Source organism: Ochotona curzoniae, unplaced genomic scaffold, assembly GCF_017591425.1.
Source record: "Ochotona curzoniae isolate NIBS_2020 unplaced genomic scaffold, NIBS_Ocur_1.0 contig_908, whole genome shotgun sequence".
NCBI lineage: Eukaryota > Metazoa > Chordata > Mammalia > Lagomorpha > Ochotonidae > Ochotona > Ochotona curzoniae.
The window spans coordinates 17932564-17949691 of record NW_024466607.1 but is presented as its reverse complement, the minus strand read 5'-3'; the positions used below and the strand labels follow the sequence as shown (position 1 = coordinate 17949691).

The window sequence follows — 17128 nt, the reverse complement described above, 5'->3', positions numbered from 1 at the left end:
TGATGAGCTCCATGTGACATTCTCATTCTCACCTTCACCATCTCTTCCAGAATGATTCCAGCTTCCTCAGTACACTTCATGAGGTCTACTTGCAGGTTCTGACCAAGAACAAAGACAACCACACCCTTTGACCAGAGCGGAATAAGTCTGAAGGCAATGACAACCTCAAACCAGTAGGCTGCATCCTGGAAAGTCCTCAACAGAACATGGAATTTTGAGAATCCTGAAATTGAGCCTATGAGAAAAAGACTCATCTCTCCAGAATGTTTTCCAAAGGACGTGCTCAGTGATAATGGAGGCTTCACTGTGAAGCATCACCAGCAGACCTTTGTTTTGGCAAAAAAAAACAAACAAAAAAAAAGAGCCACCATTGTATTAAGTTCTGTGACTGTTTTCATCAGCTGTAAGCAACTGTGTGAAGTAAGGAGTCTGATTGCGGCTTGCTTTCCTGGAGGACGTGAGGAGGCACCATCAGCAGCCGTGCAGCAGAGCTTGGCCAGCCCCGTCTCTCTCCTCCGGAACCGGCGCCGTTGGCGGATCACCAGTTCTGAGCAGAGCAGCAGTCAGCTCTGCAAAGTAGCATTGATTTTTAAGGATCAGAGTCTCAGCTGGCAGATTAGGAGATACTTGTTCAAGTGGAGTCTGTTTCGTAGGAATGAATGCCCCATTTGGGCCTTAACAGTAGAAAAATGTCTGCCTGGTGTCTAAGTGTCCCGACTCCTGCCCCGCAGCCCGTCCACAGCACACTGCCCTCTGAACGGGGCCTGCCAGGCTGCGGCTGTGTGGGATCAGACACGCCACACCCGTGGAGCAGGGGCTTCACTCAGTGCCTCTGACTCCTACCAGACACCTGCAGTAAGGCAAAACCCTCCAGTGGTTTCAGAAATGTTTGTGTGAAGCACAGCCTTGTTTTTGCTTCTCTGTCTCTACACAACTAGTCGTTGTTGATAATTTTCCTAACACTTTTGACAAAAGGACCAGTGGACCAATCCGACAAAGCCATCCTGGTTCCATTCCTGGCGTGTCCTAAGAATAGTTTTGAAGCTATGCAGAAAAGGGAGCTGTTATTCACACTGCCCTTACTTTGTTACAGAAAATGGAGATGAAAGCGCGAGACTGAGAACTTGACCCTCGGCTGAGAGTGCTTTCCCAGCCCACAGTGTGAAAACATGTAAGATGCTTTGTTATGCTGCTATTGCTCTGCCATGATTTATATTTATTCTTTTATGGCATGTAATGGTGTTTAGTAATATTTTAATGTAGATTTTGATTTATTTCAGCAATAGTAATTTTAAGATATTCTTCAAATGAAAGTGTCTTCGTTTCTATGATACAGGTCATTTTGTAGTATTTAACCGGTTAAGATGCACTGCTTACTTTTCTGAGCACTATTTAATCATAGGGTCAAAACCCAATCAGCTCCACCAGCTAACAAAAGATTAGCTGTGGATAACGCTGACAGATGTGATAGTTCCTCGGGAACAGTCATTAAGCTTTAATAGTAACCCAATCATAAATCCATAGATTATTTTTTTCCTATCTGAAATTTTAGAAAATTACTTGTGAAATTTCTTACTTGTTTTAGTTTGTGCATAGTTTTTTGGTTTTTTTGGTGTTTGGTTTTTTTTTTTTTTTTTTTTTAAGCATAAAGAATGTTTTGTTGGATTGGCTTTTGTTAACATAAACATGCTTCCTGGGCGGCATATCTGCTTCTCCGGCCAGTGTCCTCCCTTGCTGCCTGCCCAGTTCCATGGGAATTGTTCCGAATTCAGGGAAGCTTACCACATTCTCATACTCCACTAGAGATGATTTGTCTTCAAAGATAGTATGTAGGTTCTGCAACCAAAAATAAGTAGCTTGTCCATCACCCAGGAAGGAGGAAACTGTAGTAGGGGAAAGATGCGGTGTGTTGCTGACCCCAGGAGATGGCATCCACGGAGCCCGTGACAGTTGTGATGAACTGGATGCACCCCAAGGAGCAGTCCTGGTGGGCGCATCCAGGGATGCTTATTACAATAAACACTTGCATTTAAGTGATGCTTTCTAGTATGTATACTGTTAGAAGTCTGTAATCAGAGCTGTTAATTTTCACCCTGTACTCCTAAGAATGAATATGATAGACAGTGAAGAGATTCTATGATAAGGCTTCCTTAGTGTGAAAGTACACTTTTTTAAGTGCCCAAGTCATGGAGACTTGTAAAAGGTAAACCTGTTTTAGCTCCCAAATTTATGTATATCCAAAGTATTTACTTAGGATTTGGAAACTAAAAGTTCACAGTGTGATTGCCAGGAGGTTCAGGCCAGCATTAGTCCCTAGAGAGCCAGTCCCAGCCTGGGTACTTGCAGTTGGGTGGCCTTGGCCTGAAAGTCACAATTCTGTTGCCTTATCCACTCCCCCGACACACACACACACACCTTGCCCACCCCCCACCCCTCAAATTCCCTCCACCACTTCATACTAGCTTAGGTTGTACAGTGTCTCCTGAAACCTTGGCTCAGTTGAAATGGTCAGCCAGATAAAACCCCGGGAGACCTGCATCTAGACCACTCTGTCCACCTGGGTCTGCCCCCACCCACGGTGGATCCACCAGCCCAGAGCTTGGAGTACAGCTGTGCGAGGTACAGCCAGAGGGTGGCGCTGCTCTTCTTTTCATTGTAACTGATGCGACAGCCTCCAGAGAGCTTTGTTCCTGTTAAGAGTGCCTCTTCCTCGCGCATCTCTCCCTGGGTTGCTGAGGTGTAGAAGTTGATTGAGTCCTAAGTTTTCAAGTGACTCCTGGTGCCAAGAGAAACATCTTTGCTGTCTGCCTGTGAACTGACCACAGCTTGCCTTGAAAGCTTAAGGGTAGTTCCTACTGGGAGCTAGTGAAGTCTTGCTCGGAACCCAAGTCAGGGGGTCGTACTGGCTTAAGTTTAGTGGTGTCTGCCCAGGTTTTGCATGTAAACATTTGCTCCTCTTCGGGCCTGCATTTTTTCTTATAGGATTTACACACCCTCATTAAATCCACTGCTTAAATCGTGCAGCTTTATCACTCCCCTCCCCCTAAGAATGTAGTTTGAAGTTTTCTCTTTTTGGTAAGTAGAGGCCATAACTGCCATCCAATTACTAATAATGCAACATGAAATTGAAGGTGCCTAACTGCTTAAAAACACACTCCACCATCCTGCTGGAACTGTGAGAGGAACTCGGGGGCACTGGCACACGTGGGTGTGTCCTGGGCCAGCGAGGGGACACGGCGCACGGTCCCACATCCTCACTACACACTGCCCGCTGAGCACAAGTTTCTTTCCTTCCAGCTTTGATTTTCCTCAGTTATGTTCAGAGTACCTTATAGAACCAGCCATGCCCAGTGTTTAAGATAAAAGCAAAGTAAAGCAGCTTACGCTGGGCTCATTACATGAGCTGTACTGGAGAACATCTCCTGGAATGGCCCAGTGCTTTCCGTGGCCTGTTTTGTTCAGCAGCCTCCGAGGACGCCCCGTCTGCGGTGTTTCTCAGTTGTATGTGACATCTTCATTGAAAATGCTAGGATGCAATATCTTTCACCTTGAGGTGGGGAAAATGCAAAACCCTGTTTCTCTTTCATCTGTGCGATTCCTTAAGAAACATGTTTATACAGTGTGCGTTGTGTTTTTTATTCTGTGTCACTGCTCTGGCCATGTGGCTGTCGCGATCTACATTGTCACCCGACATTGAGCTCCCTGGAGCGCGGGCCCGTGAGGTCCCGGACTGTAGCCCGGCTTCTGTCCCGCGGGCACAGTACTGCATCATTAGCATTTCTAATGGTATGGGTTTTATACCATCTGTGTATGTTTGCAAAGATTAAGTTATTACATGTTTTAAAATGAGCATTTTTTCATCCTAAATTTTATATGTTTGCAAATATATTTTTTTAATAAAATTTCAAAACCAAGTTTTAGCACCTACTAAATTTTAGTCATGTTTTTATTTAATTAGAGTTGGGAGCTTCTGGATGAATTGCTGCACTTTGCCGGAGAGACCCCACTCTGGCGAGAGGGGGTGGGGCAAGGGAATGAGCCCAGCAGAAGCCAGGAACATTCATGCGCTGCCTGTTCCCAGCCTGCACCATCAGGGCTCACCAGAGCCACTGTAGCTGTGACTGCCAGGTCCATCTGAAGGAGCACAGAATCAAACTTAGCTTGAAGATCTTAAGGGACCTCGTCTGCAATTGGGGAATCCACACACTTCTTCCTATGGAATGGACTGGGTGACCTGTTAGCCACACATAAAGTTGACCTTACAGACAGAAAAGGGAGCTAAGGAAATCAGGAGCAGAAAGCAAACAGCACATTGGTCATTTCATGGTGGTTTTCCTAAAGCAGGGGGGACTTCTTACCATGCCAGCTGAAATTCCTGGCTTCCAAACAGCCCAGCTCTCTTTCAGAGCTCTCTCTCTGTAACTTTGCCTTTAAAAGAAGGAAAGAAAGGTGGGACTCTGGTGCAATATCCTAGTGGCTGGAGTCCTCACCTTGCATCCACCAGGATCCCCTATGAGCACTGGTTCATGTCCAAACTGCTCCACTTCCCATCCAGCTCCCTGCTTGTGGCCTGGGAAAGCAGACCTGGAGGAAGTTCCTGGCTCCGGATCAGCTCAGCACTGGCTGTTGCACTCACTTGGGGAGTGAATCATCAGATGGAAGATCTTCCTCTCTGTCTCTCCTCCTCTCTCTATATCTGACTATGTGATAAAAATAAAATCTTTAATAAAAACTTTTAAAATTTTTATTTTTATTAGAATGGTAGATGTACAGAGAGAAGGAGATACAGAGAAAGATCTTGCCCCTCTGATTTACACCCCAAGTGGCCACAACAGCCGAAGCTGAACCAATCCAGAACCAGGAACTGCTTCCAGGTCTCCTACTTAGGTGCAGGATTCCAAGACCCTGGGCCATTTTTTTTTTCTTTTTTTTTCCCTGGGTCATCTTCAGCTGTCTTCCTCAGCCACAAGCAGGGATCTGAATGGGAAGTGGTGCAGCCAGGACACAAACCAGTGGCTACATGGAACCTCAGGTGTGCCAGGCAAGGACTTTAACCACTAGGCTACTGCACCAGGCAGGCCAAAATATTTTTTAATATAGAAGATTTGTAAAGAGGTAGATTTGTGGAGAGACAGAGGTCTTCATCCACTGGTTCACTCAGATGGCTACGATAGCTGAAGCTGAACTGATCCAAAGCCAGGAGCCAGGAGCTTCTTCCAGATCTCCCACATGGATCAGGGGTCCAAGGACTTAAGCCCTCCACCACCTTCCGAACCCATAAGCTGGAAACTGGACTTAAAATAAAGCAAACAGGACACAATAAGTGCCCATATGGCACTTAAGGGCACTCTAGCCCTTAATTTTTTTAATCCTAATAGTGTAATATTATTAATGTAACAGTAGTGAAGTGTTTCAATTTAAATGTGTAAATGCTTGGGCACTTTCACAGATTTTTTAAATGCTTCCTCAAAAGACTTTTTAAGATTTATTTATTTTTATGGCAAAGTCAGATACAGAGAGGAGAGACAGAAAGATCTCCCACTCATTGATTTACTCGCTAAGTGGCCACAACGGCCGGTGCTGTGCCGATCCGAAGCCTGAAACCAGGAACCTCTTCCAGGTCTCCACGTAGGTGCAGGGACCCAAGGCTTTGGGGTGTCTTTGACTGCTTTCCCAGGCCACAAGCAGGGAACTAGATGGGAAGCAGGGCCGCTTGGATTAGAACTGGCGCCTATATGGGACCCTGGCGCGTTCAAGGCGAGGACCTTAACCATTAGGCCACGGCGCCACGCCCAGGACCCTTACTCTCTCTCTTTTTTTTTTTAAGATTTATTTATTTTTATTACAAAGTCAGATATATACAGAGTAGGAGAGATAGAGAGGAAGATCCTCTATCCAATGATTCACTCCCCAAGTGAGCACAACGGCCGGTGCTGTGCCTATCCAGAGCCAGCAGCCAGGAACTTCCTCCAGGTCTCTCACGCGGGTGCAGGGTCCCAAAGCTTTGGTGTGTCCTGGACTGCTTTCGTAGGCCACAAACAGGGAGCTGGGTGGGAAGTGAAGCTGCTGGGGTTAGAACCGGCACCCATATGGGATCCCGATGCGTTCAAGGCGAGGACTTTAGCTGCTAAGCCACGCCACCGGGCCCAGACCCTTACTCTTTATGCTGACATGTGTGCCCACCTTATTGAAGATCTCGCTGCTCCTCAAGCACAGGAGCTGTCCCAGGCCCAAGACACATAAACTTTCAGCTGCTCCCTGCCTTACCTGCTCAGCACACAGTTGACTGGGCTCCAGCCTGGTACCAGGTGGTTACTAATTAATGCTCCTGGAGGACTTTGGAGTTCCTAAGTGAAGGATAGGCTTGCAATGGCTGGTGGTTCAGCAGCCTTAATCACCCCCACATCCCCAGGATATGTCTCACAGGGGATGAGAGAGAGAGGACTGGGCGGCTAGGTGGAGGGAAACACACACAGGCTATTTGCCACACAGCCCTCTCTGAGCCTCGCGGAGGGCTGTGCTGTGCCCCACCCTGTGCTTGACACCACACACGGGACATTCTGCACTCTACCGGGTCCTGGGGTTCCTCATGCCACTCTCAGAGTGCCGTGGAATGAGGCATGCCTGTGTGACCACTTGGGAGATGCATGTCGCTTCCCCATTTTACAGATGGGGAAAGGGCTGTTGAGTAATTGCCTGAGACAGCCCAGGTTCACCCAGCTAGAGAGCGGTAGAGGTAGACGTTGGACTACACCTTGATCTGGTCTGCAGAATATGAGAATACCTACAGGGCCTGGCACCATGGCTCAATCGGCTTAATCCTCCAGCTCTAAAGGCCAGAATCCCATATGGGCACGGGCTCATGTCCCGGCTGCCCCACTTCCCATCCAGCTCTGCTTGTGGCCTCGGAAAGCAGTTGAAAACAGAAAAAAAAAAAAAGAAAGAAAGAAAACAGTCCAAAATCTTGGAACGCTGCACCCACACAGGATACCTGCAAAAAACTCCTGGCTCCTGAATTTGGATGAACTCAGCTTGGGCCGTTGCAGCCATTTTAAAGGGTGAACCAGCAAATAAAAACTATTTCTCAGTCTCTGCTCTCTGTAAATCTGCCTTCCCAATAAAAATGAATGAATCTTAAAAAAAAAAAAATGATAGGAATCTTCCAACCTCCTGTCCACCCCCCACCCAACTGGCCACAACTGGCTGAACCACATCAAATCCAAGAGCCTGGAACTCTATCCATGCCTGCCATGGTGCCAGGGAGTGGCCTTCGGGTCTTTCACTGTCTTCCCAGACATGTTAACAGGGAGCTGGAACAGAAGCAAAGCAGCTGGGACTCAGAAAAATCGGCACTAATATGCCGGCATCGTAGGAGGAAGTTGGTGTCTTGAAGAACCTTTTCAAATGACAACAGCGTTTCTCTAGCTGCCCAGGCGGTTGAGGCTGAGGGCACCGTTTGCCCTGCTGAATCCCTTCTTGCTCCCCCCTCACACAAGTAGCTCTCACACTCTTCAACCCTCCATCAGAAAAGTAGGAAAATTCTGCCAGGACATAAGCCGAGAGGGGACACCCAGGCCAAGAGATGGGCATGGGTGTGAACCAGGCCTGGCTCCCTTCCACAGCCATAGCTGCTTTCCAGCTCAGTGCTTTTTGGATTTGAATTGCTTTTATGGCTTCAGTTTGCACTCATCTGTGCCGGCTTCCCATGGTGCAGTTCTGTGTCGGAGAGGCAGAGATGGAGAGCTGAGCAGCCAGGGCTGGGTCTTGCCACAGCTGGGAGCCAGGAACTCAATCCAGATCTGCCAAGTGGGGAGCAGAGACTGACCAGTGCGCGGCTTCACTGTTACCGCCTAGGATAACATGGGCAGGGAGCTGGGATCAGAAGCCAGTGTGGGCAGCAAACTCAGGAATTCTGATAAGGCGTGTAGCATCTTAAAATTGCTGGGTGGCACACCTACCCTCATGTGGAATTTTATTATTTCAAAACTGGCCTCTGGGGTAGGCACTGCTTCTTGTGATGCTCACATTTCTTGTCAGAAAGTTGGTTTGAGTCCCGGCTATTTCACCTCCAGTCCAACTTGTGTTATGAATCTTGGCAGCAAACGATGGCTCAAGTTCTTGGATCATTGCCACACACAAGGGAGACCTGCATGGAGTTCAGGGCTCCTGGCACCTGCCTGGCCTGGTCTCAACTGTTACAGGCATTTGGGGAACGGGTCAATGGGTGGAATCAATCTCTTGGTCTCTTTCTCCTTTCCACCCTCCAATCTTGCTCTCCCAACCCATGTTTCACCTTTCAAGTAGATGGACATAAACAAAAGCAGCCTTTCCTAATCTGCCACCTTAGTGCCCCATGAGCACATGGCCCTGCTGGCCTGTGATGACCTCAGAGGCTGAATCATCTTGCCACACAAAACATCCAGTGCCGCACCAGAGGGGCAGTGGTAGGACAGTGGTCAACGGCCATGGTGGCAAAGCCGTGTCCCTGTCCCACAGGGGGAAAGCCATACTTGCCTATATCCGTGGTCACGCTGGGTAAATAATTTCTCCAGGCTAAGTTGGAGCAAGATGGCTGGCTGGGTGCCCTTGTTAGCTCAGAAGGTGGAGTGGGGAGAGAAGGAGCCAGAGGCCTTTGTGTTGAAGGGGGCGACCGTGAGTGATCTCACATGCCCGGTTCTGGCTGCCCATGCCAGCTTCCTGCCCATGCTGGCCCTGGGAGGCCCAGAGCAGTTAAGTAGTCCCTCTTGACCCCCTCTTCTGAGCCATCAGGTCCAAGTCTAAGAGCCATTCACTCTCTTATTCAAGAACTAGCCCCGGAGAAAATCCACTTAATCTCCCCTGCAGAACAAAACCAAGCAAAATTTAATCTTTCTTTTCCAAGTGAATAACACAACCACCTGCCCCACCCATGCCTTGCTCAGGGAACCCCAGGAGCTATGAGAAAACAGAAAGCAAGTGAAACTATGTCCCACCCCACAGCCCTGTGTCCTGCAGGCTAGGCCAAGTGAGGCCCATCCAAACCCCCTACAAATGCCCGTAATGATTAGCTGCTCTTTCCTCACCCAGCCCCACCTGGCACAGTGCCCCTGGGCTGCTGTGAGGTGGCTCCCTGCTTTCTGCTCCAGGGAGGCACCCTGGCCTGCGGCAGTGCCAGGTGGGGCCAGGCCCTGCTACTCCAGTTGCAAGTTATAATGACTAGGCACCTTTCCTGGATGCACCAGTTAATTAAGCCTGGCAGGTGCTCACCTCTCAGCAGAGCTGGGGCCTCTCCAGCCCCCGGCTGTCTGGGATGACTTGGAGGGTTGATGAGCTGGCCAATGTCATGAAGGGTCCTGTCTGCAGGGGCAGCCAGAGAAAGCCCTCTCCTCCAGAAACGCAGAGCCGGCTGGAGTGGAAGCACATGGCTGGCTTGTTACGACGCCATAGCTGAAGCCAACATCCAGCTGTAGGGAGCTGGCAGTGGCTTTCCTCTGTACATCCATCCTGGGTAGAAAAGGATGTGGCAAGAGGTTCAGGATGCACAGCAATAACACCAAACAAGGCTGGCAGGAGGCACATGACATTATTCAAAATATTTACGGAGAGGATAGTGCTGTAGCACAGCTTATTAAGCTGCTGCCTGCGCCACCAGAATTTCACAGGGGCTCCAGTTCAAGTCCCAGTGGCTTCACTTACAATCCAGCTCCCTGGTAATGTCCTGGGAAAGCAGGAGAGGATGGCCCATGTGCTTGGACCCCAGCACCCATGTGGGAGACCCAGATGAAGTTCCTGGCTCCTCCTGGCTTCATCCCAGCCCAATCCTAGCAGTTGTAGCCATTTGGGGAATGAACCAGTACATAGAAGATCAGTCTCTCTCTATCTCCTTACCTCTCTCTTTAAAGCTGTGCCTTTCAAATAAATAAATAGATCTTGAAAAATAGAGAAGATATTTCTGTCAATTGGTGCAAGATGTTGCTTAGAGAAACAGCCGTTGTGGTATTTCAGGTCAAGCTGCTCATCAGAACACATCCAAAATCAGCTTGCCTGATTCATGTCCCGCCTCTGCTTCTGGTCCAGCCTCCTGCTAAGTGCCTGGCTCTGATGCCCACATTGGCTCCTGGTCCCGGCTTCCCTGGCTCTGATGCCCATGCGGGGAGGTGGTGCTGATAGAATTCCCAGTGATTGCAGATTCTGGGGATTTACATGCATCTCTCTGAGCTGGAATTAATTAATCTGTCAACAAAAAAAGAAGACAGGCAAACTGGCCACCCCCAGTGACAGCATAGCACCCTGAGGTCTGTGAGGCACTCCAGACCCCTTAAGGGCAGAGCCCTCAGCCTGGGGAACCTGAGAGTGTCCCCAAATACTCAGCTGCTTCCACAGCAGGATTTCTTGGGGAATGGATGCCCACACATTTTGGTGACGAGGAGACCTGGGCATAGTCTGTGTTCTATCAGATGTAAGAGAAAAAGTGGGGGGAAATACTTTTTTTCCTCTGTTCCTCAATACCAAAAAATTGAGTTATACTTTAAGGGTTGAGTTGTTATAGCACGATTTTTTTTAAAAGATTTGGTTCATTATTTTTATTGGAAAGTCAGATATATACCTAGGAGGAGAGATAGAGAGATCTTCCATCCGATGATTCACTCCCCAAGTGAGCACAATGGCCGGTGCTACGCTGATCCAAAGCCAGGAACCAGGAACTTCCTCCAGGTCTCTCATGCGGGTGCAGGGTCCCAAAGCTTTGGGGCGTCCTTGACTGCTTTCCCAGGACACAAGCAGGGAGCTGGATGGGAAGTGGAGCTGCTGGGATTAGAACCGGCATCCATATGGGATCCCGATGTGTTCAAGGCGAGGACTTTAGCCGCTAGGCCACACCACTGGGCCCTGTTATAGCATGTTTATTATCTCAATAAAACTGTGATTTTTTAAATTAAATTTTTACTTGGAAGTCAGAGTTAGAGAGATAGATCTTCCATCTACTAGTTCATTCCCCAAATGACAACAACAGCCAGAGCTGGACTGGTCCAAAACTGAGAGCCAGGAACCTCTCCTGGGTCTCCGTGTGGCAGCAGGCTTTAGGCCAACCTCCTCTGCTTTCCCAGGCCATTAGCAGGGAGCTGGACCAGAAGTGGAGCAGCTGAGATATGAACCGGTGCCCACATGGGATGCTGATGCCTCAGGCAAAGGATTAGCTTGCTATGCCATCACCTTAGTGCCAAAGCTGTGATTTTTAAAAATTTTTTTTTTACTTTATGTGTTTATTCTATTTGCAATGTAGATACAGATCTCACATCTACTGGTTCACTCCCCAAATGCCCCCAAAGCCAGAGCTGTCCCACACTGAGACTGGGAGCCCAAAGCCCAATCTGGGTCTCCCACAGGGTGGCAGGAACCCAAGTACTTCAACTGTTTGTTTTGACGGTGCATGTACATTGGCAGAAAGCTGGAATGGAATCTGGAGTCTGGACTCAGCCCCAGGCATGCCAGTTTGGGATGTAGGCTTCCGAAGCCACGGTCTAACTGCTGTGCCACAGGTCCACCCAAGTAGTGATTCAAGAGGGCAGAAGAGCAATCAATGAGGAAGAGAAGAAAGAAAGGCACGCGCAGGTGGGTTAGCCAGCTGCCTGCAACCTCTGTGTGTTTCCCTCTTGTCCCCAGGGTGGCCTCACCCCTGCCTCCCATCCTGGGGCTCTCACCCAGTGCCTCGGGCCCTACATCTGTACGTATCTGACAGAACCAGCTTCTCCTGTGGCTTTGCTGGTTGCCATGGGAATCCACCATGGGTGCTTACTTCTGTAGCACTCCTCAGAAGAGCCTGGGATCTTCCAGGGCTAGTAATCCTCCAGCCCTCTGAATTCAGTTGGATTTTCTTTCCCTACCAGACAAAAAGAAGTCTCACAGGCCCCTGGCACAGGGCATGCATGCATGGGGCCTGACCCAGAGGGAGAAGTTGAGTCTGTGGGTTGCAATGATGTCCTCATTTTACAAAAGTGAAAAAAGCCAATGCCCAGAGAGGAGAAGAACTCCCCAACCCCGCAAGATCCACTCGGCTCTGGCTCTCCTGACACAGCCCATGATGGCACCTTGCCAGTCAGAGGCACAAGTGACTGAGCCAGCAGAACCAGACTTTCTGGAAAACTCTTTGCCAAATAGGTATCCAGGCTCTGGAAGGCATTCACCCTCTGACCCAGTGGCTTCCTCGTTAGAACTCTGGTCCTGGAGGATGGGAGATTTTGCAAACCTCATCTTAACTGCTAGCTAACATGCAGTGGCAACAAGCCGGAAGTGGTCCAAGTTCCCACTACCAAGAGATGCTTAATAAATGCAGATGGGGTGGGCATTTGACACAGCAGTTGAAGGCCCCTTGGGATGTCCACATGCTTATCAGAGTGCCTGTGTTTCAGTCCCAACCCTCCTCCCAATTCTAGCTCTCTGCTGTGTGCATCTGGGCAGGCAGCACGTGGCGCCTTCATTGAATTGCAGGCTTTTCCTTTGGGACTGGCCCCACTTTGGTTTTTGTAGGCATTTAGCTAATGAATGATCCTATCTTCCTGTTTCTATCTCTTCTCTTTCTTTCTTTTTTTTAAGGTTTATTTTAATTTTTATTGCAAAATCAGATATACAGAGAGGAGGAGAGACAGAAAGGAAGATCTTCTGTCTGATGATTCACTCCCCAAGTGAGCCGCAACGGCCAGTGCTGTGCCGATCCAAAGCCAGGATCCAGGAACTTCCTCCAGATTTCCCACGTGGGTGCAGAGTCCCAAGGCTTTGGGCCATCCTTGACTGCTTTCCCAGGCCACAAGCAGGGAGCTGGATGGGAAGTGGAGGTGGAGCTGCTGAGATTGGAACCGGTGCCCAAATGGGATCCTGGCAGGTTCAAGGTGAGGACTTTAGCTGCTAGGCCATCACTCCGGGCCCTTCTTTTTCTTTCTTTAATGCTTTTTTTTTTTTTTTAAAGAGAAAAAGAAACTGGACCCTGAAGAGTAAGTCCCCAGAACTCCACCCTGGTCTCCCATGTGGGTGCAGGGAGCCATCACTTTGTTATCCCTGCTGCTTCCTAGGTGGGCATTAGCAGGAAGCTGGAATTGGAACTGAGACAACAAGCCAGGCACCCTGACAACCCAGGTGGCATCTTAATCCCCATACCCAATTTCTCCCGTCCCCATTTGGTGTTCTTATTCGTAACAATAATACCATTTATCAAACAGGGGTCCTCTTGAGCTGGAATTATACATAATTTTAATTTACAGCTTTTGTAATTTTCTCAGGCTATACAAATGAGTGTGTTTTACTTTTGTAATCAGAAATTTAAAGTAAAAAAAAAAAAAAAAGAGCAAGGACCAGGCTTGGTATCATGGTACAGCATGTTAAACAGCCACCTGCATTGCTGACATTCTACACTGGAGTGCTGACTGGAGTTCCAGCTGGTTCCCCTGGCAACCCAGCTCCCTTGTAATGCACATGAGAAAGCAGCAGAAGATGGCCCAAGTACTAGGTCCTGGCTACTTATATGGAAGACCTGGCTAGAGTTCCTGGCTCCCGGTTTTGGCCTGGCTCATCTCTGACCAGTGCAGTCATTTGCAGAGGTGAACCTCAGTATCAAAATCCTAACCATTTGTTCATGGCTCATTGCTTCGAAGAAACTGTGTGAGCCTGCAGGCCAAACAGCCTATGTGATTCAAATTTTTATGAATCAAGGCCCACCCATGTTTGGTTATCTCACAGGTGGCTCCAAGTAGTTGGGTGGGTGCTTACCTTAGTTGCTGGAGGCATGGGCTGTCCAGCCAAGATAGGTAGGGAATGTGTGCTATTTCCCCTCACTTTGCAGGCTATTGTGAATTTCCCCTTTCCAAGCTATTGTGGGCTGCCATTGTAAAAATCCTATGAATGTGCTGTTTGGGGCCATACTCCAGTAAGGGTTGTTGGTCCTGGCCGGCTGGCTGGTCGGTCTGCCTGCTGCCTGCTCTCAACCAAGAATCCAAGTTCGGTCATGCCAAGCTTGAATAAACCATTCTTGTGCACTTGGATCAACTTCAGATTCCTGGTGATTTCTGGGGATCTCAAAATTTGGGCACAATATTACCCATGGTGGGCAAGGATGTGGATTAAGTTTCCAGGTCCCAGCTGGAATGAACCAGCAAATGGGAACTTCCAGTCTTTCTCCCAAATGAATAAATAAAAAGAAGCAAGCCATGAATATTAATTGTTAAAATACTTCTCAACCCACAGGTCTTTGCCAGTGTCCAAAGCAAGTCTTCTTACAAAGCACTGGGTGGTACCAGGTGGGCCATTTGCCTCTCCCCTGGACTTCTTCCTAAGCTGCTGCAGGCCAGAGTTCCGGGTCTGAGTCAGAGAAAGTGTCCTGAGAACCCAGATGGAGTGCATGCTGACTCCTCTGCCAGCCCTCTACTGGCCTAGGACTCACAATGCCTGGTCCAGGCATGTCCCAAGAGCAGTGTGGAGATGGGGTGGAAGGGGGAGAGGCCGCCCTGTCAGAGCGATGCCCAGTGCTGTCACTCAGAGCAGCTGCTGAGGGGGTGAGGGCTTCATGCTTCATTGCTGCCTGCTGTGCAGATAGGCTTGCAGAAGCACATCTGGACAGCTCTGTCAGAATTGCGTGAGGACAGCAGCACCCACCGCCTGGGGCATCACTCCTAACCCACAAACAGCCAGGGCGCAGCGGGCTTATGAAACCCAGGCACAGCTTTACATAATCACGGGAAATGAAGAGGAAAAGCAGACTGGGCAAGGCCCACTCCCACCTCAGCATCTTGTTGGCAGGATGGAATTTTCTTTCTTCTTCTGATCATGAGAGTCCACTGTGTTCCATGCTATTTCATTCCAACACAGAAGAAAAGGAGTAAAGCAGAAAGGGAAGTAGGCTTAGTTCCACACTCCCAAGTCACCCAAGACGTGAGGCCTCTCCTTGCAGCTTGTCTGGTGGCCAAGGTAAACACGCATGTGTGTGCGCACACACACATGCACACACACAGGGTGTGTGCACACACACACATATCTATTTGTTTTGGCTCATCCTCTACTTATCTGTCCACTACTCTTATTCTTTTTTTTTTTTTAAGATTTATTTGTTGCTATTGGAAAAGCAGATATACAGAGAGAAGGAAATACTAAGAGAAAAATTTTCCATCCTCTGGTTCACTCCCCAAGGGGCCAAAACAGCTGGAGCTGAGCTGTCAGAAGCCTGAAGCTTCTTCCAGTTCTCCCATCTGGGGGCAGGGTTCCAAGGCTTTGGGCAGTCCTCAACTGCTTTTTCAGGCCACAAGCAGGATGCTGGATGAGAAGTCAGAATCCATATAAGATCCTAGAGCATGCAAGATGAGGATTTAGCCACTGAGCCATCGTGCCAGACCCTGCTCTCAGTGTTCACAGGATACCATGGGCATCTCTGCACCATGAGCTCATGGAGCCCAGGACCCTGCAGCTCCAGAACCCAAAGCCCCAACAGTTTTCCTAGTATTTTCCTCAGCAGAGTTTGCAGAACCTCCTCAACCTAATCGCCCAGGGGTCTCCCAAGCAGTCAGAGACCCAGGTCCCACCCAGAGCCTTGGCTTTACCAGGCCAGATGTGGTGCCTGGGGATCTGCATGTGCAACGACTGCTCCCAGCAGCTGTTACAGCCTACCCAGCCACTTATGGCTGGTCTTTGGGGAACCCCCTCAAAAGTTGTCCCTCCCTATGGGTTCTTCCTATTTCTGCCCAACAGCAACATACCTTGAAGAAGCCCCTGTCCAAGAGATTCAGACTTCATTGTGAGGTGGTGAAATGCCCACACTTGGGCCAGCCCCCGCCCCTGGCCTGTACCATCGCACATGTGGTTGCACGGCAGCTTCCCTTGGGACTTCTCCCAGGCACAGAGTTCCCAGATGCAACAGCAGGGTGAGGGTGGAGAAGGAATGGTTTGCTGGGAGGGCCTGGGCTGTGGTGTCGGGGGATGTGGCCACTTCCCCAGGGCTCACAAGAAGCAGCAGACCTTGGCTCTGCCCTGAGCCTCAGCCAAGGGGAAAGGCCTTGACTAAAGTCAGCAGTGCCATGCAGTCTAGCACAGCACAAGGAAGGGGTGTGTGTGTGGCAGGAGGTTCCGTGTGTGTGAGCAGGTGTGAGTATGTGAGGGATCCAGGGTGTGTGAGAGTTGTGGAAGTATGGGTGTATAACAGTGTGTGTGTGTGTGTGTGTAGTGAGCTATTTCTCAGACTTGGGCTTTCTCACACACAATTCAAGCACAGCCCCCAGAGCTTGGGGGACAAGACCCCCTCCAGTTCCAGGTATAGAGCAATTCTATCACCCTTCCCTGCCAAGTGTAGCTCCCACTTGTGCAGCTACCCACTCTGCCCCAGGCAGCCATAGCCCTGGGGACCAAAAGCCACCCCTGTGTCATGCACCACTAACAATAGGAGGCTGTGTGCTGGCCCTCTCTGCACCTACACCCAATTTCTTCCTCCAATCCCTCTTGGTGGGTGGGGAGAGGAGACACTCCTAGGGGGTTGACACTGACTCCTCTAACTCCACTGAGTGTGCCCTTTGTCTGGCTGCTGCATGGGTCCTGGGAAATGGCTGGGGCTGCAGCACATGGTTCTGCTCTCTAAAAGTCCCTGTGGCTTTTGCTGTCACCTGATGTTGGTAGCAGGACACCTGTACCACTTCCTACCTGCCAACAGAGCACCTTTGTGTCTCACCTCCTGGAAAGGCTAGTGTGGAGGGCTGGAGTGGCCAGGTTCCCTCCCCTGGGGCTCCCTCATGCCCTCTCTCCTTGGGTCAGCTCTGGCACCTGCCGGCCATGGGATCTCGGCCTCAGCCCTTCATATTCATAACATTCATTGCACAAGCATTTATAGGAATCCCACTGTGTATGTGACACTGTTCCTAGTGGGAGAACCAGGGAGGAGAGGAGGTATCTTGGCTCTCCTGTTGCTGGCATGAGATAATGGGGACAGGAGAACCTTGCAGAGGCTGAGGCAGGCGCCATGGCCACTGAAGCTGCAGGAAGGGCATGGCTGATTCAGGGAACAGCAGGCACAAAAAACTCTTGGTGGGAGTGAGTTTGTTCCTTAAGGAAAGCAAGAAGGCCAGTGTGGTTAGAATGAATCAGTAATGGGGCATGTGGACAGGGAACTGGCAGGAGAGGTGTG

General features: G+C 49.5%; 1 protein-coding gene across 2 annotated transcripts in view; it reads left to right on the top strand.

Moving 5' to 3' along the window:
- Positions 1-4442, top strand: part of DCP1A (decapping mRNA 1A) — a 45371-nt gene extending 40929 nt beyond the window's left edge. For both annotated transcript variants that reach the window (XM_040994640.1, XM_040994641.1), the window contains one exon: positions 51-4442. In XM_040994640.1, coding sequence (XP_040850574.1) covers positions 51-131 — 81 coding nt within the window. In that variant the 3' untranslated portion in view covers positions 132-4442. The remainder of the gene's footprint in view (positions 1-50) is intronic.
- Positions 4443-17128: the final 12686 nt, after the last annotated feature.